The sequence below is a fragment of the Daldinia loculata genome, assembly GCF_022478755.1.
Source record: "Daldinia loculata strain CBS 113971 unplaced genomic scaffold F4817scaffold_2, whole genome shotgun sequence".
Lineage (NCBI taxonomy): Eukaryota > Fungi > Ascomycota > Sordariomycetes > Xylariales > Hypoxylaceae > Daldinia > Daldinia loculata.
The window spans coordinates 234750-256933 of record NW_026054856.1 but is presented as its reverse complement, the minus strand read 5'-3'; the positions used below and the strand labels follow the sequence as shown (position 1 = coordinate 256933).

General features: G+C 45.8%; 6 protein-coding genes across 6 annotated transcripts; 2 read left to right on the top strand and 4 right to left on the bottom strand.

The window, feature by feature from the left end:
• Positions 1-1525: 1525 nt before the first annotated feature.
• F4817DRAFT_311326 (putative florfenicol exporter) lies at positions 1526-3199 on the top strand (the record flags this gene model as incomplete). The annotated part of the gene is made up of 3 exons (XM_049299981.1): positions 1526-2059; positions 2132-2675; positions 2739-3199. The coding sequence occupies 3 exons, from the start codon at positions 1526-1528 to the stop codon at positions 3197-3199; spliced, it is 1539 nt and encodes a 512-aa protein (XP_049163456.1).
• Positions 3200-4618: 1419 nt separating this feature from the next.
• F4817DRAFT_323385 (uncharacterized protein) lies at positions 4619-7049 on the bottom strand. Its single transcript, XM_049301506.1, has 2 exons — positions 6126-7049; positions 4619-5996 (listed from the first exon to the last, which is right to left on the bottom strand). The coding sequence occupies exons 1-2, from the start codon at positions 6345-6347 to the stop codon at positions 5346-5348; spliced, it is 873 nt and encodes a 290-aa protein (XP_049163455.1). The 5' UTR covers positions 6348-7049; the 3' UTR covers positions 4619-5345.
• Positions 7050-10804: 3755 nt separating this feature from the next.
• F4817DRAFT_355751 (RhoGAP-domain-containing protein) lies at positions 10805-14779 on the bottom strand (the record flags this gene model as incomplete). The annotated part of the gene is made up of 3 exons (XM_049305694.1): positions 10805-12102; positions 12196-14643; positions 14674-14779. The coding sequence occupies 3 exons, from the start codon at positions 14777-14779 to the stop codon at positions 10805-10807; spliced, it is 3852 nt and encodes a 1283-aa protein (XP_049163454.1).
• Positions 14752-16260, top strand: F4817DRAFT_364692 (feruloyl esterase). The gene is made up of 2 exons (XM_049306782.1): positions 14752-15283; positions 15337-16260. Exons 1-2 carry the CDS (start codon positions 14888-14890, stop codon positions 16171-16173), a joined length of 1233 nt encoding a protein of 410 aa, XP_049163453.1. The 5' UTR covers positions 14752-14887; the 3' UTR covers positions 16174-16260.
• A 256-nt stretch (positions 16261-16516) lies between these two features.
• F4817DRAFT_79582 (HET-domain-containing protein) lies at positions 16517-18544 on the bottom strand. Its single transcript, XM_049307900.1, has 2 exons — positions 17746-18544; positions 16517-17694 (listed from the first exon to the last, which is right to left on the bottom strand). The coding sequence occupies exons 1-2, from the start codon at positions 18391-18393 to the stop codon at positions 16561-16563; spliced, it is 1782 nt and encodes a 593-aa protein (XP_049163452.1). The 5' UTR covers positions 18394-18544; the 3' UTR covers positions 16517-16560.
• Positions 18545-18967: 423 nt separating this feature from the next.
• F4817DRAFT_323371 (uncharacterized protein) lies at positions 18968-20086 on the bottom strand. The gene has a single exon (XM_049301505.1). It carries the CDS (start codon positions 19711-19713, stop codon positions 19267-19269), a length of 447 nt encoding a protein of 148 aa, XP_049163451.1. The 5' UTR covers positions 19714-20086; the 3' UTR covers positions 18968-19266.
• Positions 20087-22184: the final 2098 nt, after the last annotated feature.

Below are 22184 nucleotides of genomic sequence, written 5' to 3'. Positions count from 1 at the left end.
GACTCCCTAATGTTGTATATACGAGACTTGTGGCTTACTATAGACACGGAATTCTGCATATGCGAGGTGATCTGCCAAACGTGACCACTTAAGAAGCCACTTACTACACAAACTTTGAAGCAAAGACGGGACCGAAACATGTTAAGTTGGTGAGACATACTCGGCTAATTATTCCTATGGGAGATGCAAAAACTTAGACCCTGTACTACACTATGGTCGGCGAATACGCGATGTCATAATTTTCCCCAGACGCGGGAAAACAGAGACGGGAAGAAAGAAACGCCATTGATTTCTCAGTATGATTACCAATCTGACACTGCGAATAGCCCTGCGTAGTATATACTACCTATACAATCAAACAGAATATGCACAACTTCGTTGTAGAATAGTTATAAAGAGATTGAAGTTATCATTTGCGTCAAAGCCCTGATGCTATTCGGATATGGAGACAGGAAGCAGAGCATCTGCTATACGAGTTTAACTAGGGGTTTATCTCTTTCTAAAGTCTTTCGTTTAATATTTTTACTGTGTTCTAAAGCCTCTTTAACATATTTCATTGGGTATTAACTAACGGATTTTATATTTTATACTAGCCCACTTTATTATTTTCTACTAATTTGGTTTGGGGATGCTTCCAAGTTACATGGTGGGTGAGCAGGTTGTTATAACGAACAAGCTTTCTTAAGCCCGTCTCGCTATCTCCAGTCTTGCACGCTACGCCCTTTTCGTCCAGTGAGAATCTCCATGAGCAGATGGAGACCGCGGATTCCGAGCCCTACCTACATAACGATAACTATGCTATGTACCTGCCTTCTTCGGGTCTCATGTGCATTAGCTCTGGGGTTTCCGACCAAAGTTCCACAATGAATCCCGGTCAAAAAGGCTTATCAGATGGCGCTAATAGACCGCCGGTGTTACTGGCTGATGCCAAGGGAATTTATCAGATCCTCTGATGTAGTTCTATTGGATGGATGGCCTGGGGCTGGCTGGCCCCTGTCTAGCGTACCATCGTTAAGCCTTCGGGAAGGAATTCCGAAGTCTCTTGATTTCCCCTTATTTTCCCCATATATAGTAGAACCGAGCAAGGTATGATAAAACTAGCGACCTCGGGACACTATTATCACTTTTAGGCAGCTACTATAGAGAAGCATAATGTGTCGGGCTGCTTATCCTGGGATGGCTTAATAATTTCTCCTATAGAAACAATCCCCGGTCACGGAGGTGAGATGGTATGCCGTACGGTTCTTCGGGAGCGGCTATATCTGTGGATATTTCATATGCTATTAAGCTAGGCCCTTGTCGAGAGTAAGAGTCACCCGGAAAGCAGGGTACAGTATTGGAGTCATTGCATCGTTTTGTAGATGATGGTGCGATTTCCTCCTCGGATTCGTGTAGGAATATCGATATAGGTACCTATTTAGGAATATATAAGAGCTTACGAACGCATGAACCGAGTTGTCCAGCATCCTAAACTATATTGCCTATCTTGTTGGCCAGATCCTGTCTACCTACGGCTGTAGTTAGCATGTCCTCCGGCGAAAAGAAAGAAGCCGGTCTGATGACCAACCCGGAGCCTCTAATCGAGAGCTTGCCGGGGCAGCTAGAAGCGCAAGTTGCGAACCGAGATGCCGAAGCTGAAAAGCGTCTCGCACGGTTACACGAGCTATACGGAGCAACGTGGGACGGGCCCGACGACCCTAACGATCCATACAACTGGCCCGAGTGGCGGAAGGTCTCAATCGGTATTATCTTCTCTGTCGGCCAGCTCGTGACTTTAATGTCAGCCAGCATAATGGCAGCAGCCCTCGGTAGCATATCTCACGATCTAAACATCGACGCGTCGACTTCGCAGATCACCCTCTCCATCTACTTCCTCGGTTTGGGGATTGGCCCATTCTTTATAGCTGCTCTCGCGGAGATGAATGGTCGGAAGAACATCTGGATCGTCAGCAACGCCTGGTATATCCTATGGAATGCGCTTTGCCCGGTGGGAAAATCCACAGGTTTGATGATTACCGGTAGGTTTCTCGCTGCGACGGGCGCGGGAGCCGGCATTATAGTACGTATGAATATGATTGTTGCTCGTTAGCTTCGAAAATACGTTTGAAGTCTTATTCTCTTGGTTTATTAGCTTACGGGCCCCGTTATGGCGGATATGTACCACGCGAAGGATCGTGGTAAGTCACTTGCCATCGCCTCTTTTCTTCCGTATCTGGGTCCGGCTCTGGGTCCTATCGTTGGCGGGGTCGTTGTGCAGCTTGTCTACTGGCCGTGGCTTTTCTGGATCGTGAGCATCTTCGACGCATTTATAACTATATTGGGGGTCTTTATCATCAAAGAGTCGTACACTCCGGTTCTGCTACGTCGAAAGGCGGTCGCGAGATCCGAGTCGGTCGTGCCAGTTTTATCTCCACAGCAATGGGCGTTCTGGAAAGACCTTTTCTCCCGGCTAGCGATCTATCTTCGACGACCGCTTCGGCTCCTTATCCGGCGTCCAATCATTCAGGTTATATCTCTCGTCCTTGCTTTGAACTTTGGTATCTATACATTAATGCTCTCAACTTTCGCAACGCTCTGGATCGATTGGTATGGGCAGTCCGCCCTCATTGGTAGTTTACACTACCTATCTTTCTCGATTGGTTTTTGTATGACGGCGCAGATAGGGGCAAGAATTAGTATGTTGGGTTATTCCGCGAAAGCTCTCTATTAGGGGCAATTTCTGACTTTGGCTACTGCAGTGGACATTATATATAGGCGGTTACGAGATCGACCAAAGAATAAGGGTGAGGATCGGCCTGAGTTTCGCGTTCCGTATATGCTTCCTGGAGTTCTCTTTATTCCTGTGGGGCTCTTTTGGTACGGATGGGCAGCAGAATACCGCATTTATTGGGTCATGGTTGACATCGGTGCTATCATATTCACGTGCGGGAGCTCAATTATAGCTCAAGCTCTGCTAGCATACACTCTTGACATGTTTGGCGAGCTGGGTGCCTCGGCGAATGCTGCCACGAGATTTCTATCCAACATACTAGGATTCGTCTTTCCAATATTTGCCCCTCAACTGTACGATAGCTTGGGTTACGGCTGGGGAAACAGTCTCCTGGCATTCATTTTCGTAGCCCTAGGTCTCCCCATGCCGTTACTTTTGTGGGTTTGGGGGGAGAGGTTGAGAGCGCTGGGGAAAAAACAGCACGAGTAGAATTGAAATGGCTGCTGTTATTCCTATTGTTTTTTTCGTAATGTTACTCTCTTACATTAGCCATACGGATGTATGAGACAATATCGTATGATTTTAGTCTATGTCGTGCGGTTTACCTATGAAAATGTCATGGGTGTCGCGTCCGCGTCGTGATGACATATTCTGATACCCAGCTAATATACCTATCCAAGCGGATCCACACTATAGACTGCTTCCTGTCTACATAGTGTACAGAGCCAATCATTGTCAAATAAGACATCTCGACCGGGCAGCAGCTCTCATACATATAGATAACTTACCCTCGCGAACATGATAGCGTATCGGTCTAGACCTCGAGAATCGAGATTGGAAGCTGTCTGTCGCAGCGATTACAGTAGGACTTCACGATGCATGGGCTTGTTGACCCGGTGTAAGCTTGCCAAGTTAAGCAACCGGATCCGTTCGTGAGGTAACGATATGTATTAGACGGGAACTACTTATAGAACACCTGACCTATACTCTATGCAAATTGATATTACATTGATGGTTAATTATGATTGAGTTATGTTCAAGTGGCTACGTAGGATCCCTTAGAACTATTTCGTGACAGTATAGAATTGATTTTAAATTTCTTTTTCTTGAACTGAAAGACTCGCGGGTGCTCGACACGGTTCCAGAAGAGGCAATTGTGACGTATATAATGCTCATTCTACCTATAAATAGCTGTACCATAAGGGGCGGAAGAGCTTAACTAGGGTAAACAATCGTGATAATTCTCAATAGTTTTCATCTAGTAGACGGAAACTAGCAAAATGGCTTCAATAACTACCGATTCTAAGTCAAGTCTTATTTAAATACTCCTTTTCATAAGCATATTTATTAACGATTACAACAGTAGAGAAATAAAATAAAAATAGAATTTAATTATAAAAGATATCAAGGAATTTATAAAAGGACAGTAAAGTTATGTATACTATAGCATATAGTGTCACTTATTAAGAGATTAAGAAAGGGCACCTTTTTTATAACGTTATTATGACTAGTCAGAAGTAAGGGGAACAATCTAGAGTCTTTAGTCAGTCCACCCCCTTTACATTACCTCATCGTGTACCCTGTCAACCGTTTCTGTGGATTGTCGAAAGAAAAGGGAAGTAATCGGCAAGTGATCGGGGGCGAATGTACAGCTGACGGCGTAATGGAAACGGGGGGGACGCATACTGTAGTAAGATGCGAGGTCGTGTTCGCTAGCTCCCCCGGCTGCTTAGTCGCGATTCCATGGGAGCTGAGTATTTGGGAGTGGTTGTTTTTCGCGAAGCTTTCCTATACGTCTGATACTGACATCCCCTGCTAGGACTGGGGGGCCGGGTGGGTACCCTGACGATATGTTGACAGGTGAGATCTGTATATATTATGCATGCTTCCAATCTATCATACATACATAGTCACTTCCTAGCAGCGCTCGCATATATAAAGCTCTTATCCCCTCGGAGAATTCCTCAACATAGTTGACTATGGACTCTCATTCTTGCATATTTGTTGGTATTTCCGTATCAACTAAACTGTATCTACTTAATCCTACGACACGAGTCTGGAAATATCGACCATGACTCCTCATCGAGTTTTATCAAGCCGTCTTGGTACTACATTTTATAATTCCCCAAATTTTGAAGATTCAACATATTGATTATGGCATGTCGCCTTGTTGTTTGAGTTGAACAAACGTGTCGCCGGCCACCGATTCAGTGCTATATCGCAGTCAACTACTATGACATGACTCCATACGTCCACCTCCCATAAGGACAAAACTTCCTCTCCAGGGCCCCTTGTGAGAAAAGAAAGACGAAGCGCCAGATAAACCCCATGTCATGCCAGCCTTCAAGAGCCACTTGGAAGTACTTGGCGAACTAGGGTCCAGCAGGCCCAATTGACGCCCCAGACGAAACCGCCGTCATTATTAGACCTAATGGTCTAGGTGAGATACTTGGAAAAAATTCCCTTTGGGAAAAAATGGCCCTAGTCGTAATCTTACCATTTACGTCCGTTCTTTTAGTAAACTCATTGATATCCTCGCTCAAACAAGAACCCCCCCTCAAAATATCAAGACGATGAGAAGAACCTCGCCCACCACCCAGTCGTGAGTCGCCGCGAAGTCGAGTTCCAATATACATTAGTGTACCTCGCGAGCCGCCCGCGAGATGTAATTCTGGATAATATCGCTATCGCAATTACTGTGCTTGAGGATCTCATTCTTGAGATCCAGAATCTCGTCCCGTAAGCTACCCGCATGCTCCAGAAGTATCCGATTCTGCTGGCTTAGCTCCCGTTCCCGTGTCTGCAGTTCCGACATGCTCTGCTTCGCCTTCTGCCGACATTTGTGTGCCGCAACGCGATTCCGTTCGCGGTTACGCCTGTTCTTGATCGGGGGCATGTGGTCGATGCCAGCATTGATGCTACATGCTGGAGACGGAGGAGAGGGTGGGTCACCTCCGTCCGCCATCCAGTTCATCGAAGAGGCGGACGCCGGGGATATTCCCAATGCTGATTGAGGCGAAAGTTTATTCGTCTCGGAACTATTCGAAGAAAATCGATTGCGGTTTGTTGATGGTGATATTATAGTTGCCGGTATGGTGCTATCGTCGAATATTGCTCCATCACCGGCATTTGGTTGGGTATTTTCCGATCGTCTTGTGTGCTCAGCAAAAGGGTCATCTAAATCATGGTGAGTAGATTGTCCAGATACATTTGTGCCTGTATATTGGTCGTAAAGAAACGTGCCTGCTGCCACGGCGGCGTTGTCAATTGTATAACCAGCATCAAACTGAACCCGCCAGTTAGTTAGTAACTTGGTGACGTTTAGAAAAGAAGAAGAAACAGTCCAGCACGAAAATGGGCAACTATGCAAGGTACCTATAATTATAATATTTGAAGAAAATAAATATTTGCTTACGTTGTCGCTTGTATCTATATCATGTACTAATTCCTCCCGCGCGGATTGGTGATTTGGCCTATAATAGTCGTCTAGATTGTTACCCGGGCTAGCCCAAAGTTGAGAATCGTGAGCTGTGATGCTCTCACCGAAAGGTGATGTGAACATTGTTGGAGTCCATGAAGTTGGAATCTCCTCTGACCAATTGTCAAATTTCCGCGCAGTGTCCACGGCTGCGTTCATGCTTGCAGCGAGCTTTTGTAGGTTTCTGATAGTTCTTGTGATGGGTGACAGCTTAGTAGCTTAGTTTCACCGAGTACACAGAGTCCTTCGAGTTGATTTGTTATTGTTGGGGTACAAATATGGCAACGTCAAGTCGTCGATATATTCTACGTTTCTCGAAATTGATCAAGGAGTTTCGAAAAAGTAATAATTTATGGAAAATGTAATAATTTATGATGTAAAACGATTCCTGAGAGAGAAAGAGAGAAAGCGTATGTGTGTGTGTGTGAAAGATCGCGCGAACTATCTAGATTCTTTTTGTCTTCCTATTGAGGCAAACTTCGACCGGTCGTGCTGGTAAACTTCGACGGAGCAATTGTATTAGACTGGGTCTGGTCCCTGAATGCTGGGATCATGGGACGTCATAACGGGATACTGAGTTGGGCGGAAGAAGGCTTTTAGATGGAAGAATGGGATTTGCTCGGTATTAAAGTGTGTTTGCACTAGACATACAGACCATACAGACCATACAGGTATATTATACATGATCGTGATAAGGTTTGGGGTTACTTTGAAGGACCAGGACCGGTCTACTATGTATAAGAGACGAGAGTTCGGATTAAGCTATCACGTCAATTCAAGATGCTCTGGGTTCTGGGTTCTGGGTTCTGGGCTCTGGGCTCTGGGCTATGGGCTATGGGCAGTCTAGGGCCTGTGTACAGTACTTGTCAAGGGCTATGTTATTAAAATGCAAGTTTTATATCGCTTGTAGTTTTTATATGCACGTTACTGTCGGACTAGATTCCGCGAGTGGTGAGTGGCCAGTCTTTATGCAGCAGTACACCTTGAGGCCGTTATCAAGCGAGCTTGTAATACACCTCGGACGGTGGCTTGTGCAATAAGAGCTGGATGCATGAGTACATCAAACGTTGCTAGGACTAGCCTATGATTTCGCATTGTACTTATTAGTAACAGGAGGCACGCGAGGCACGCGAGGCGATGTGGCAAATGAAGTGTGGGGGGAGAAAAGTGAAGATATTTAAAAAGCAAGGTTTTTTTTTTTTAAAGACTTATTACCATTATATTAGGTCAGTTGTAATTTTTAAAAAATCATTAGCATATTATTTCTCTCCGCTGTATAAAAATAGGCCTGTAGAAATTTAAATCTATATAACAGGGATAAAAAAGAATCTAAGCCTGGTAATCAACGATGCCGCTCCAGTGCTCAGTGCTCTTAAGCTACCTCCTAGGTATTCCGTATACCTCCTAAGGATCATTTACCCCCACATTCGTGGACGAACACAGCTCGGCTGACTCATGGAGACATATTGACAGCTATCATTCTCCAATTAGCTAAAATTAGTCGCCACTCTAAGGTTCATGTTCATATAAACGAGAAGTCCTCGGCAGCTAGCTAGGTAGGAGGTAGTTAAGCTCGCGTATATCACCAATACCTTGCTAACCTACCCAAGCCCACAAAGTACCCTAGGCATGTTAGGTATCTGGCTATCTGAATGACCGCATTGACCCAAATGCAGTTAGAGTTTTATGAGACTTGACAGGTCTATCTGCTCTTCGACAGTTCCCCCTGAAAAAACTATTGCCTCCGATAAAAGCCCGCCCTCTTGATTGGCTCGGCGCCGACTCCGAGAGATCACCTCTTACCCCGTGCACCTTGCAGGCAGGGCAACATACGTATGTAGAGAAAGAAAAAAAAAAGAAAAACATTCTGGAGGAAGGGCGCTAAGTCACGGAGAGCCTCCGGTCCAGATAATAGGCACAATACTAACAAACTCCGACGCTCCTTGACGATCGAATACCTCTTGGAAATCTTCTATCTGCAGCCGCGGTCGATCATCTATTATAAATCGTCCCATAGACATCAATACAACGCCCAGCTGATGAAGAATACGACAGAAATCATCCCAACAAAAAAAAAGACAAGTCTCATTTCTCTCGGCCCGGCTTAAGGAGGTCTTTGATCCAAATTCTCCTATTGAATACCATGAATTGTGCCCCGCGTCTGCTACTTAATTTGCTAGTTAATTCGACTCCTCAACATAGACACCAGGAATGTACGAGATCTAGATCTCAGGGTTCAGGGTTTGGGGGGTTGAATTCTAACTTTCAATCTAACGTATGGGGCTAAATTGTGGTATTCGAAGGAACACGCACAAGACGTCTTTTCCTACTCCTATTACCCTGCCTTATGACTTGGCAACTTAATTCGTGGACATGGACCGCGCAAAACGAATAGGCAGATCATGGTTGACAGGCATAATTGTTCACCGATAATTCGACCGTCTGGAGCTACGGGCTACGGTCAGTTTATATTACTCGACCAGAACATATGAAGCTTTTCGAATGACTCTTACCATATTTTTACCTCGCACTGAAATGGCCTAGTCGCAATACGTATCGCGGGGATCGAGGATCGAAGATCTATGAGGTATCCGTCGAAGTTAATTTTCGGCAGATGTATACTCGTGTAGCCCGATCCTGATCGTACTCTTGTGCTCTCACGTTCAAGCCGAGGATGGCGTAATGGATATATTGATACCGTGCGAGAATATAGCCCCGTTAATGCCTGGGATGGAATAGGAGTATCTAGATACCTATGGTGGCTTGCTGTCAGCACATAGTATTGTGTCTTGTTTGTGGATGCTATTGGTAGGTGTGCTGGCCTTTCTCCCTTGGGTCGTGGCGTATGCCGTCGTTTCATTGCTTTAGCCCTGCTTATTCGCGACGATCAATATGTCCATGGCAACGGAGAGGGAAGTAGGTAGGTAGGTCCTTACCCCCGGGAGATGTGTCCCCAGGATACCGAGCATCGGATCCGAACGTCCCTTGCTGCAGCTTAGGGTAGTAATATCATATATCGGATCGAAAAGCAGGAATCCGCGGGGGGTTCTACGGTAGAGTCTAGGCCTGACCTAAGGCGCGCACTAGGATGCATCCTTCTCAAAGCAGAAACTCGACCAAACAACCTGCGTTGACACGGTTGCGAGCCGGTAATCACATGCGGCCCGGGGCAACACTTGAACCCCGTACCAGTGACCTTGGGTTGCTAAATATACTAAATATATAAATATACAACTATACAAATGTAGAAGAACCAACTGTCATAGGCGGATCTGCGGGTGCTTGCTTGCATCGGCAGCCGATCGATCGGACTGAGTATACTACAAGTAAGAGAAGAGCTAGGTGGGTGGGTTATTAATGTAAAATGCCTGTTGGTGAACCATCATCCTATGATGGTATGACTAAATAAAAGGGGTAGCAGCTAATACGAGGTTTATTTCATGTCTTAGTCCATTCGGATTTGAAGTCACTTCCAAGGGTCTACATAAGCGCGGTTGGCGTCCTATGGGTTGTCAGGTCTATGGCGGAGAGAAAGCTACAATTTCGTCGAGGCGTTAGCCAAAAAAGATGGCGATGGTGTTGAGTGGCTCTCTATCTCTAATAGGCATATAAAGCAGCGGAACATGCCGAGAATGAAGGCTGGATAATCACAATATGTGCTCCTCGAATTCTGTTTATTGAAAAACTAAAAACATCTATTCAGTTGCATTTTTACTACGAAATCCTACCGAGCCGGAAGATGAGGCTCTAAGTAGGCCAATGTTCTAATGGTAAGTTAATCGTGGCACAAATTAGTATCACCATCTCACAAATGTACATGGATGGAACACAGGAAAACACCCTGGGGCCAATGGTAAGCACCTATACATATACGCATGCAAGATTTTTGTCGCACTGGGCAGCTGCAGAGTCGGTTCACATGACTGTTTTATGCAAGACTCGTATTGTCTATCGTCTACGGTCAGAAATTTCTCACCGCAAAGACTTGACTCCAAAGTGTCAAAGACAGCTTCTAACAAAATCGAATTTTCGTGCTTCATTCGCTAAATGCTAAATTTGGGGTTCATGCCCTCACGAGAGCCATCAACGCCACGATATCTCTTCCCCATTCCGTTATCCAAGATATTTCACCTGTAGAAGCCAATAAGACGCGAACTGCCTCCCGCACGCAGCTGCAGCTTGGTTGTATGATTTTGCTAAAACCGGCTCTAAGATTTGGGGTAACCAAATGGCAACCTCCTTCGCGTTTTAAACCTTTATTCTGCTCTAGCCTCACATCTTGAGACTATCTGAAATAGTATCATTAGAGTATTATGTTTGCTAGGGCTCCAGTCCGTAGCTATTGTACCAATGGAACAGTGCTTGGTTCAAGACATTGAAGTGCGATGAGGTTATAGAGTAGATTATGGTCCTCTGCCGCTTGCTGGAACATGCGGAAAATATCAAAATCGTCTCAAGACGAAGGAACCGAATAGGAATTTTTAACGAGACGCTAGAATCGGCGCTAGCCATGTAAAACAGTAATAAATCGTGACTTATATATGTGGAATCATCAAAAATTGCTATGTCATAAAGACGGCCGCGGGTTCCGACGCTAGATGTGATGCTAGATGTGATTACATCCTGGTTTCCTCCCTTAGATGGCTCTTGGAACCTTGTTGATTAAGGCCTTGCTGATTAAGCATCATGTTCCCCATAAACATTGTGCTCTCTCTCCTTTTGTTCTTATTGTAAGATTGATCGTATGCCGATAACGAATTGTCGCTGTGGTTCTGTTCGTAAGATGATGCATAATGTGGGCGGTCATAACTGGGCTGCCTCGAGTTTGGATCATAACCTGGCGGTACAACAAAGCTGTTTTCATAAGCTGGGCGAAGCGAGGATTGTGATCCCGGTTGAGCTAAGTAATGTGGCTCATATGAGGTCTGGCGAGGAGGAGGTGTCGCAGCCGGACGAAGCCCTCCACCGAATACACCGGGCGGCGGAGTAGGTGTTGATCGCTGCTGTGTCTGTTCGATTAGCCGCCTTTGAGGCGAATCCGTCGCTGTGGGCGGCCGAGGTGGCTGTGTCTCTATTGTGCCCGAGTCCGTATCAATCGGAGACGGGAGTTCGTACTCCTCTGGATCTATACCAAAGATACCCTCATAGTTCTGCAGGAGTAGTGCAAATACCGGAGCTGGGATATTTAACGTCGGAGAGAAAACAATACCAACGTTACGTACAGTCATCTTGTTCGTATCTGAGTGATTGATGATCTTAATCAGGAAAGCAATGAGGTATCTCAATAGTGTCCCGTTCGCCAATGGAAGTTGCTGTACGAGCTCTGCCAATGACGCAATCTTTTCTCGCTGATTAGACATCTCGGTTACCTCGACAAATTTCATATGGAGATCCCTGGTGAGAATGGTCGTGGGTAGTTCACGAAGGTAAAGCTTTAGCAAGGAAGCCACAGCATGAATGTCGTAATATGTATCGTCGGTGAGGAGGTTAACGTCGCCTTCAGTATTGAAACGCTCGCGTAGTTGTTTGATTACTACGTTAGAACCGCTCAGTCGGAAAATACCCTCTTCTCGAATCGCGCCCTTCGCATCGAGATACTGGATGCACCGGTATACTACTGCTGGAAGAGGGACGTTGGCATCAAAGGGGCCACTAAATCTCACCGCTTCGGCGAGAGGCGCACCAAAGGCTTGTCGTATCGGTCCTCGTTGCTCGACTTGATTTTGAGGAGCATTGCCGGCATTGGAACCATAAGACGCATCTTGGTCATCCACCGACGACCGGGTTTTAGGGCCAAATCCGAAGAAACTACGCTTCCTCTGCTTCTTTTCTTCGATCGTAGGACCAGGCGGGGCTAGACCCATCTTGCCGCCCCATGAGGCTCCATCCGGGATTAGCTGTGGATCTTTCGGGGCTGAAATGGTGTAAGCTGAACCGTTTACTCTATCTTGTGATTCTGGTGTGCCAGTCTTTTGATTTCTGGAGGGAGCACCATCCGGAATATTACCTTGCCTAGCTGTGTCGTAGCTCATCCCGATCAATCCTTCTTGGTTACCACTCTGCTGCCCTTGATGTTTCACATGCCCCTTTTTCTTCGCATTCACATTCGCATTGCCGGGGTGAGAATTGTTGCTCACAGTTTGATTCCGGCCATGGCTAGCAGCTAAATGTGCCTCTTCATCGTTGTCATCCCGATAGTCGATCCAGCGGAGCAGAGCCTCTACCCATTGATCACGCTCGATGTCACTTTCAGCACATAACACGTGCTTCACATGACTGCTAGAATCCTTCTTTTTCGGTTCGAGAACTAAGAACGCATGGCGGTATTGGTTATCTAACTCCTCGCCATTCGGACCACTTGCTGGAGACCCATCATTAGTATGCTGAGATTGCTTCCCGATTTGCGCATTCTGAAGTTTGATAGTCCCTAAATGCGCACCACCGGGTGTCTCGTAGTATCTTAGGTGAGGCCCATCTAGGACGAAGAATCGTGCTTTCCACCCGCCGAAGTTCTTGCCTCGCTTTGTTAAATAGCCATTCTTAAATGGCCTACCTCCAGGGCCTGTCTTCTGGGGAATTCCTTCATTGCTGGGTTCATTAGAGGGGGAAGGTTCGTCTGCATTAGGCCGAACAGTGTTGGTTGACAAGTATTTACAGAGTTCTAGGGCAGTCGGTGTATCAAGAGGAGTGTTCAGGAGCTCGTCGAGATAATGGTCCAGAACGGTACGGCGAGCATCGAGCTTGGCGGGTGAGTGACCGCTAAACAGAGACCTATCTGGCGTCTTGGCCGTAAAAGATGCGCATTGCTTCATTTTTTGGTCAAGCTTGACAAGAGATGCGGTGTCCTTTTCTACCCTCCATAATTCGGTACTTTCAGACCGCAAACGAATAGCTAATGTGAAAACGGGGTCCTCCTCCAGTTGTGTTAGCGACAGGAGGCTAGCCCTGGATGGCTTCATGCGAGACGACGCAACCCTGACATCGATAGACGGGAGAGCATTTGGCGGCAGCAACAAGTCGGGATATTCTTCCGTGGCGAATCCTCTATAGATCTTTGATCTTTCGACAGGGCTTTCGCGATTTGTATGGGGGCTTGGCTGTGAGCCTTCGGTTATCTGTTTAGTGCTGCCAGGTTGCTTTATAGAGCCCTGGCTCAAGGGACTGGATATCTGCTGCGCATTAGAGGGGAGCGGAATCGGTTGTCTAGGAGCTCGTGGTGAAAGGGGGATTGCCATTGCTATTCCTATGCCGCGGGGAGACGATGGAGTTGAGTGCATCATCGGCCTTGGACTCGCAGGAAGCCCAGGGCTTTTCAAGAAAGCAGGAACTATGGTTTCTCGGATATCGTTATCGTTTAAGAGACCAGCGAGTGATACAGGAACATTATCGGGCGATAGCGAGTCCTGAGCGCTAACTGCCCGGGGGTTTGCGGGAACGCTATATTGAGAAGACTCCGTATCCTTGGCAAGAGGCATGCCATTCTGACTACCGTTTTTGCTCTTCTTAGACAGACTTCGAACTTCAGCCTCTTTCTGTGCGAGGATTTCTCTTTCTCTATCATCTTCCTCTCTCGTCTTTCTCCGGCCACGTTTCTCGATGATCGGGAGCTCATCTACTTCCAACAATGAATCGTAATCGGAATCAGAATCAAAATTGTCCTCTGGAGAGATCGAGGCAGGCACTTTTGACTCTTTCTTCAGTTGCAATGGAGCAGGCGGAGGTTTCCGTGGTGGAGGGGCAGATGGAGGCGGAAATTGAGAGATGCCCTGGTCAACGAGCGGTGTCGCCTCGATAACCGAAACTGCAGGAGTGTCTGCTGTTGGGCGTTTGGGAGGCGGTACTCGAGGCGGAATGCTTGGAAGGCTTCGGGATGGAGGGATTGAGAGGTTAATCGGGATTTCTTTAATTGGTTCTGATGATTTCTTAGCTTCTTCGGCAGCACGATCTTCCTCTTCAAGATCGAAATGGTCTAGCGCATGCTCAGAGGCCTTTGGCATCGCATGCGACGGGTCTAAGAGTTCCCCAACTGCTGACGGCAGCCCATTGGAAATGTGGTCAGCTGGAGGTGTAATCGGATAGGGTGCTAGAGATACATCGATAGGTGAATGTTTGACGCTATCGGAATCGAGGTTTGACGGCGACCCTGGCATGTCAGCTTCCTGTTCCCTGGGCACGTTGACGTTAAGCTGAGGAATGTTAGGCGCTCTCGACTGCACAAGATCAGGCCTCAAACGCTCATCATGGACAGCCATGACATCCTTTAGCTTCTTTCTATATTTCTCCTTATCTTTCAAGGCACGCTCGAGATCTTTGTTAAGGCCCAAGATCATAGCTCTCTGTTTATCCACAAGCCTCCACAACTGTGCGTTCTGTTGCGATTGTGACTGCTTCTCCTTCAACAAATACTGTATGACAGCCTCGGGACTGCCTGCTGCCCGAACCAAATTAGATATATCTGCAGTTCCAGACTGAGCATCCTGAGAACCTTGATGGGAGTGGGGTATCGAGGAAATTGCAGATATAGCAGAATCTATAGACGATGTCCTAGGAGCACCTGATGCATCAGGTGTGAATGAGGAACCGCCAGCCATCTTTTTGGCAAAGCACCATACCCTAAAAACAACTCGGTTATCTTCGAACTCTGGCTGCCCGCTGCCGAGAAGTATAACGGTAGATTCCTAGTCGTAGGAAATGGTGGCATGGCGGGTGTCATCGCCGAGAGCGATATGATAGGCAACCTTAACGAAGGATACGCAGTTGCAGGCGGCAATTCAGGTCACTTGGCTTCCGAAAATAACGGCGGGAATGGAGCACCTGGTGTGTATCTGCCATATTTGCACGACAAGGGGCAGGTCCGAGCATGGATACACAACTCGATTGCACAGTTTACCCCGGCTGCGAGAACTATAACGACTGCGTTCTACCGCAAAGCTCCGAAGTATAGCTATTACGAAGGCTGCTCTACTGGTGGTGCTCAAGGTTTTGCTCTGGCACAATTCCACCCGGACTTGTTTGACGGTATTGTAGCGGGATGTCCAGGGAATTGGTATTCCCACCTGGCCTTGTCTTTCCTATGGAATGCCCAGGCGACTCAGGTAAGCCGCAAATGCAGTTTTCAGAAGAAGTACCACGAAGCTAATCGTCATAGGGCTCGAAATCATTGCCGCAAACTGCCCTTGATCTCGTAACGCGGGCTGTTATAGCGAAATGCGATGCCCTTGACGGCGTCGAGAACGGAGTCCTTGAAAATCCCCTGGTGTGTGACTTCGACGTCTCGACACTGGAATGCAAATCCTCAGAAACAAACTCGACTGCCTGTTTGACCCCGGCACAGATATCAGCAGTGCAGAAGATCTACACAGGCCCTATTGACTCTCGAACCAACACCTCTTTGTATCCAGGATTCTCATTTGGAAGCGAAATAGAATGGGTGGGGCAGGAAGGGATCCTTGCAGAGGCATTCTCAATCCCGATTTTACAGAATATGGTTTTCGGCGACTTATCATATGACGCCTCAGCTTTCAACTGGGCGGCGGACGTAGATGCGGTAGACGAAAGAGTAGGTACATTTATCGACGAGATTAGCCCGGATCTATCGAAATTTAAGGCAGTCGGCTCTAAGATGATTGTGTATCAGGGTTGGACTGATCCGCTCAATGCAGCCATGTGGCCGATTCAGCATCTCCACCAGATCGAAGACTTCTTTGGCGGTGATGTGAGCGATTGGTTTCGGGTGTTCATGGTACCCGGTGGCGGACATTGTACTTCGGCTCCAAATTATCCACAGGTCCCAGGGACTTGGCATGCACTTGAAGCTATCGTGGAATGGGTTGAGACAGGAAAGCCGCCATCTGAAATGTTGGGGACCGACCCTCAGGATGAGAACTTGAAGGGGAAGACGAGTAAGCTCTGTCCTTGGCCTCAGATTGCTCATTTTCAAGGTGGCGATTCAAATGATTGGAATTCATATGAGTGCAAAGAGTGAATAATCAACAAACCTACAGTTAGCCAAGGTTGTATACATCAATATCTTACTTCCGCTTCATATATCAATCGCGGGGCTTAATCTACCGTCACATAGATATACGTGTACGACAGACTTTTAAAGATATCTAAGCTAAGAGGTTTCCTTCACGGTTCATTTTCATTGAATTCTAAGAGAGAACGATTATCCTCCGCTACTCTCACCGCGACCGTAATAAGACCTCCCGAGGTATTCCCCCTGGATCAAGCTCAGGATAGCCAATCGAGAGAGTCTAGGAATTTCAACGGAACAGGGCCTTCTTGCGGATAGATTGAACTGATCCGATCCCTGTATACATAGGTAGGTAGGTACTGAAGGTATCCTTTGTTCCAGATGTCTCTTCTAGAATCATAACGAAATATGCTGAGTTTGTTCTTTGCTATAAGGGTTTACTGGTATTACGTCGAATTGTACAGTAAGACTTCGTCCAGACTTTTGACCCCTTGTGCGCAGTGCTATCTTTAGATGGCGTATGCCAGGCCTCCCTAGTTGCTCGCCGGATATCTCAATACTCGACACCCCGTATAGCCTACTTCGTACTGCAGCCAACCATCCTGCTATACTTGTACGCTTAAATAGAATGCTACCTTGAGGTAATAGATGATATTTCATGTCAGATATGCTTATTTCTCCAATTAGCGCACCTGCTGCTAGCTTGTACTGGGATCGGTCATTAATAAGAAACCCCAAGGGTAGGTTATTAGGCCCTTCAAAGATGAACAGACGTTTTTTGTATTGCGTGCCATGCAGTACATATAATATCAGATCATTCCCGACAGTAGTATCTCGCGGCGGGTAGACGCTTTTCAGTCCGAAGCCATTATCAAGCAATACTTGTATGTCGATTGGAAATAACAAATTGAATCGTATTTCGGATGCACTCGATCTCATCTGAGAGCTCGCGGCTTTAAGACACGCTCTCTTCCATTCAGCTTTCATGCATGAATCTTCCGGTATGAGGAAAGGCGGCCATAATAAAATACGCTCATACACGTCAAATCCGACCCGAGATTCTGCCTGACAGTATTTCAATGGTACTGCGATTATAGGTTTCCGTACGCGACTCCTTGCGTCATTCGCAGGTTGCCACGTAGAAAGACGTCTCAGTAGCGAGAGCTTGGGAGTTTTCCGATAACAGCTGTAGAAATCATGATCCAATCCAAAAAGAGCAAGCTGTACGTTGTCTTCGAGGGTTAATAGAAGAAGCTCGACTTCAATCCCGTTGTTTGTGCGTGTAAAAGGAAAGGGTACCTTGTTCTTCTCAAATCTTCTGGTGAGAGAATTGAAGCCAGCGAAGAGCGAGGGAGACGGTGCCAGCGGGAACTCGGCCATACGGGCCTGAAATGCATCGGTGCATGGTATTCCAAAACCCCATATTAGCAAGCTGGGATCATTGTGCTGTTTGATATATTCTTCTTGGAGCCGAATAAATGCCCTGTTGCCCTCTCCATATAGGAGTGGCATATTGACATCAAGTATACCCTTGTCGGAGATTAGTAGGTTAAAAAGGCTTGGCTACACAACGATACGTACTAATAAGCAGTATGCCATGTCTTCCTTTCTTGTGGTCTGGCGGCGGGATGCCCATGATAGCTTCTCAGCTGCAGTAGTATCTTTCATCTGATCTCTATAATATAGGATCTCCTTGTTTATGTGCGTTATGGAAGGCAGCATTTCAATAATGTCAGGTAGATGCAATGCCATATCATAGCATCTGAATGTTCCAAAGGCATTCCAATTTCGATCAAAGAAAATGACGCGCTTGGGGGCAAGTAACTCTTGAAGCGTCCAGCCTCTAGTCCACCAGCGACTGTTTCCTAGCACGGAACTCCCGACGTATCCCCTTTCGTCGGCTTCGACGTCAGCTAGATAGACGTAACAAACAGATGATTCTTGGTACCACCGGAACATTAAATTGATTGCCTCTGAAAGCTCTGTTGGGTCCTTTTTATCAATGCAGCAAGTATCGATCCAAGCATGATTGAAACCGTCTTTGATAGCTTGACGACAGAAACATTCAATCTTTCGATAGCCAGATGTAAACTTGGTCTCTTCGTCGTGCAAATTCTGAAATGATACTTCATCCTCACCCCACGTATGCGAGAGTATAGCGTAACCAGAGGCGTCTTCCACGTCGAGAATTTCCTCCAATTGCATCGTATGCACATTAAGAAGACGCATTGTTGCGGTATTTCAAAGGCCGCGCTGGTGCTCAAAGATATTATTGGTCTAGTGACATTAACTCTTACGACCAACAAATCTAGAAGGTAAGACTTTTGCAGAAATATCTTCCAAGTCAAAGTGATTATCAAGCTTTAAGTCATATGTGCTCATTAGGGAACTAGTCGTGGTAGTTATCCCATTGAGTCCCAGACATGGGTCCTAAAATATATCCACACTTCATCTATTACTTTGTCCAATAACTTTAAAGAATTAAGCTCCTACCATAAAAATACCTACAATTTAATCCACAACAACCAAGATAAGATCGCAAATAGACTTCATTTCTCTTTTTTTATTTGTCAAAAACGTGGAGTATTTTAGGACCCATGTTCGATTTTCAATGAAATATTTGGGAAAGGTGTGGATATATTTTAGGACCCATGTCTGGGACTCAATGGGATAACAAGACATTGTGGCTGCGGCCCCGGCCCCGTCAGCCCAGGTACCTATCCAATCAAATCTATGGATAACAAGCCTCAAAATGTAACACTGTATGTTAAATATAGCTAAAGATAGTAAGCAGAATAAAGGGGTCTAGTTTCAGCTGTATACATCACCGGTATCTTGAGTCTTGTCAACATTTCCATGCTTGCACCTCTATACCTAAATCTGGTAAAGTAGCTGGGAACTTCTATTTACTTTGTCATCTAATTCCTGGTGTTATATCCCTTATATCCCTTACTGACAGCCAATCATCTAGGTACCTAATGTCGATAACACCAGGGTTAGGGTTAATATTATGATTTCATCTATCAACCATCCCAGAAGGTTGGCCTGCTTTTTGACAAAGCTTATCGCCCAGTAGAATATTTCCATATTATACATTTAGAATTACCCTACTCTGGCATACGTGTTGTGCATCTTCATCTCCTTGAGAAACCAGTCGTCACCTTTCCGCACATAGCGTTCGTGGTAATAGCCTCCACCATTGTCGTGTCCTTCAGTGAGCGAATCCTTTGGACCGGAGGCATATTGAACGCCGAATACTGCTTTAACCTCGTCGGGGCTGATCTGCTCCAGATGCGGCGGTGCGATATGGTGGATTACTTGTGAGTTCTTAAGTCTGTTTTCGAAGTACTTCGCCCATTCTGCAGCCGACGACCAGTTAAACTCGACTCCTTTGTCATTTATAATTTTGCCATCTGAGTAAAAGGTGAAGGTTGCGTCGGGTAGGGTAACCTCTTCTTGGAGCTTTTGGAATTGGTCGGTATCGACAAGTCGGCAGTATAGGTGCTTTTTGTTGATGATTTTTTGCGCAACTTCGTAGGAAACAGCCATCTTAAATAGAAATTCTCTTATGATAGAGTTTAGTGTTGGCTGTGTAGTTGTACAGGATGTTTGTCTTTATCGAACTCCAGTAAATATTGCTGCAGAGGTATGGGTTCCTTATATATTCGATTGTGGATGAAAAGCCTCGCCATCATAAACCTCCATGGCCTTCTTTTTGTACCACGGGGTTAAAATGCCACCATACTGGGATTGGCAAATACCGTCAGAGGGACGTTATGATTCGTCAATGAGATGCATCGGACCATCGGTCGTCAGATCTTAGATCAATACCCTTTGCAGCATTGTTAGAAGCAAAAGCCCCTTTCGGAATCAAGCATATCATTTAAGGGTCTTTTGCACGGGATATTTCCACGGAGCTTCTCCACGTCATCCGAAGCGGGTTCGTAGATCAAAAAATCCCACTGGTGGGGGGTAACTTCAAGCGGTAAGACGAGGTCAAGGCATTGGTAGCCCTGTTTTTAGTCATGCCATCGCTGCTATGATGCGGCACAGAGATAAAATCGGGGTTTTATGCTTTGATAAAGGGGCATACTGGTTACTGACTGCATGAAGCCCTTGCAAGCTGATTGGCATAGACTACGAGCAAGAATGTTGGAGTGTACATTTGTTGGAATGACAAGGGTTCTGTACAGAGTACATAATATCGCGATTGGTGATGATGTACGAAGTAGGTGGTGTTGATCGATGATCGAGCTAAGGGAAAGTCTACGAGAATTGAGGAATATCTATCTACACATGTGTAGATGGGTCCAATCCTAGTCACATAACCATTGAAGTGACATTTCCTTTTCCTTTTTAAGCCTTCAAAGTTGATGGATAATAAGCTAACTGGATGACCAAACACAGAATAGGAAACATTCTGGAGGTATTAAAGAAGCATAGCATCGGAATGTTAATCTTTATTCTCGGAACAGATAGCGGCATCTAACAGATATATGGTGGATTATTCTTTTATCAAATAGGTACGCATCGGGATTATAAGCTTATTACTACAAATCCTCATCTGTTGGGTAACTAATATCGACGTTATACATGGCTTGATACACACGCTCTTAATTATATTATTATAATTGCCATAAAAGCTTTTGTGCGTGAGACTACCTAGCGTCGGCGATGATGAGAAGATCTATGACCCCCTCCGCTCCGAGAGCTTCGTGATACCCGAGTCCGCGTTAGGAGGTGATACGAATAGCCACGCTACTCCTTTGGGAGGGCACATTTATGGGAGTCAAATAGACGTTACCAAACGATAGTAAATAGTCTTTTATACACAGATACAGTTGTTATTTTACTTGTAAAAGAATTAGCACAGCCTCGGTCAGAGGTACTGGATACTCAGGGCTTCTTGTTTGCTTGATGGGGTTTATCGCGTTTCTTGTATCGACTTCCTAAGAATCATGTATGGAACGCTAATTCAAAACGAAGAATTCGTTAGGTACCAAATGATTACGAAAATACTGTTCATTGTGAATGAGATTATCATCGAATGGTAATTCGTCTCTCTCAAGATATCACATGTCAGATGTCAAAGGACTTATTGGACCTACCTAAGGTAGGTATAAATTTGATGGGTACCCAAGTCCCTTAAGCGAAAGAGAGACAGCGCCGTTTTACGCTCCTTTGAAGTATTTCCCCTGAGTTAATGCAACCGAGTTTGCGGGACTTATTCTGCGACAAGGGGGTTCAGACTATGCGTCAGCCGCAATCCTTACTATTGAACACAACTATAGCTTAATACTTTGCTTGTTTGTAAGAACTATCCCGACATGGGAAAAGCACCTTCGGAAATGTCTTCCTCGAGAGCTAAATATTTTTTTAGGCGCCGGAATTGTACCGACTGAGTGAAGTGTATATGGTTACTACAGACTGTATGATCGAAAGCGATCGTGTCCTCATCGCGCATCGCTGAATTTAATTTGCAGTTACGACTTCGCTAGAATCGGGAGCTGGTATATAATATTCCATTGGGAATTCACTAATCAAAAGATCTACAACTATTATCAACTTATTATTGGCCTCACATAGACTAGCGAAATATTTAAAGGTGAATACCCACAGAACTTGCCATATTTAGCAAGCCGACGAAATAGAGGCACATAGATGCCACACTTCAACTCAAAATTTTCTAGACTATTTAGCAACTCGCACGCTATCTAACAGTAGTTGGACGTAGATGTTAAAGTGCCGAGCCCATCCCTGCGTCTTCGAGTTTTTCATTCTTAGCTCATACATGGCGATAGACTGCTTTCTTCCTGAGCCAACCTTGATATAGTTGAACCGTTCCTGATCTTTTTTACCGAGGACCTTTTGTAGTTTGACCTAGCCCAGACTAGTGACATGGCAAGCTGAGGAAATGTACGCACTGACATTGATCAGGACAGGGCTGAGCTGAATGGTCTGACTCGTCTGGATCTTGGTACGGTAACAGGGGACATTCACGGCCACATGGGTTCCTTACT

Excerpts from the sequence above, each read along its gene's own strand:
- F4817DRAFT_323385 (XM_049301506.1), bottom strand. The coding sequence starts at position 6,347 with ATGAACGCAGCCGTGGACACTGCGCGGAAATTTGACAATTGGTCAGAG. Across the intron at positions 5,997-6,125 it reads ATATAGATACAAGCGACAAC|TTTGATGCTGGTTATACAAT; the intron begins GTAAGCAAATAT and ends TGGCGGGTTCAG.
- F4817DRAFT_364692 (XM_049306782.1), top strand. The coding sequence starts at position 14,888 with ATGGCGGGTGTCATCGCCGAGAGCGATATGATAGGCAACCTTAACGAA. Across the intron at positions 15,284-15,336 it reads GGAATGCCCAGGCGACTCAG|GGCTCGAAATCATTGCCGCA; the intron begins GTAAGCCGCAAA and ends TAATCGTCATAG.
- F4817DRAFT_79582 (XM_049307900.1), bottom strand. The coding sequence starts at position 18,393 with ATGCGTCTTCTTAATGTGCATACGATGCAATTGGAGGAAATTCTCGAC. Across the intron at positions 17,695-17,745 it reads ACATGGCATACTGCTTATTA|GGTATACTTGATGTCAATAT; the intron begins GTACGTATCGTT and ends ATCTCCGACAAG.
- F4817DRAFT_323371 (XM_049301505.1), bottom strand. The coding sequence starts at position 19,713 with ATGGCTGTTTCCTACGAAGTTGCGCAAAAAATCATCAACAAAAAGCAC.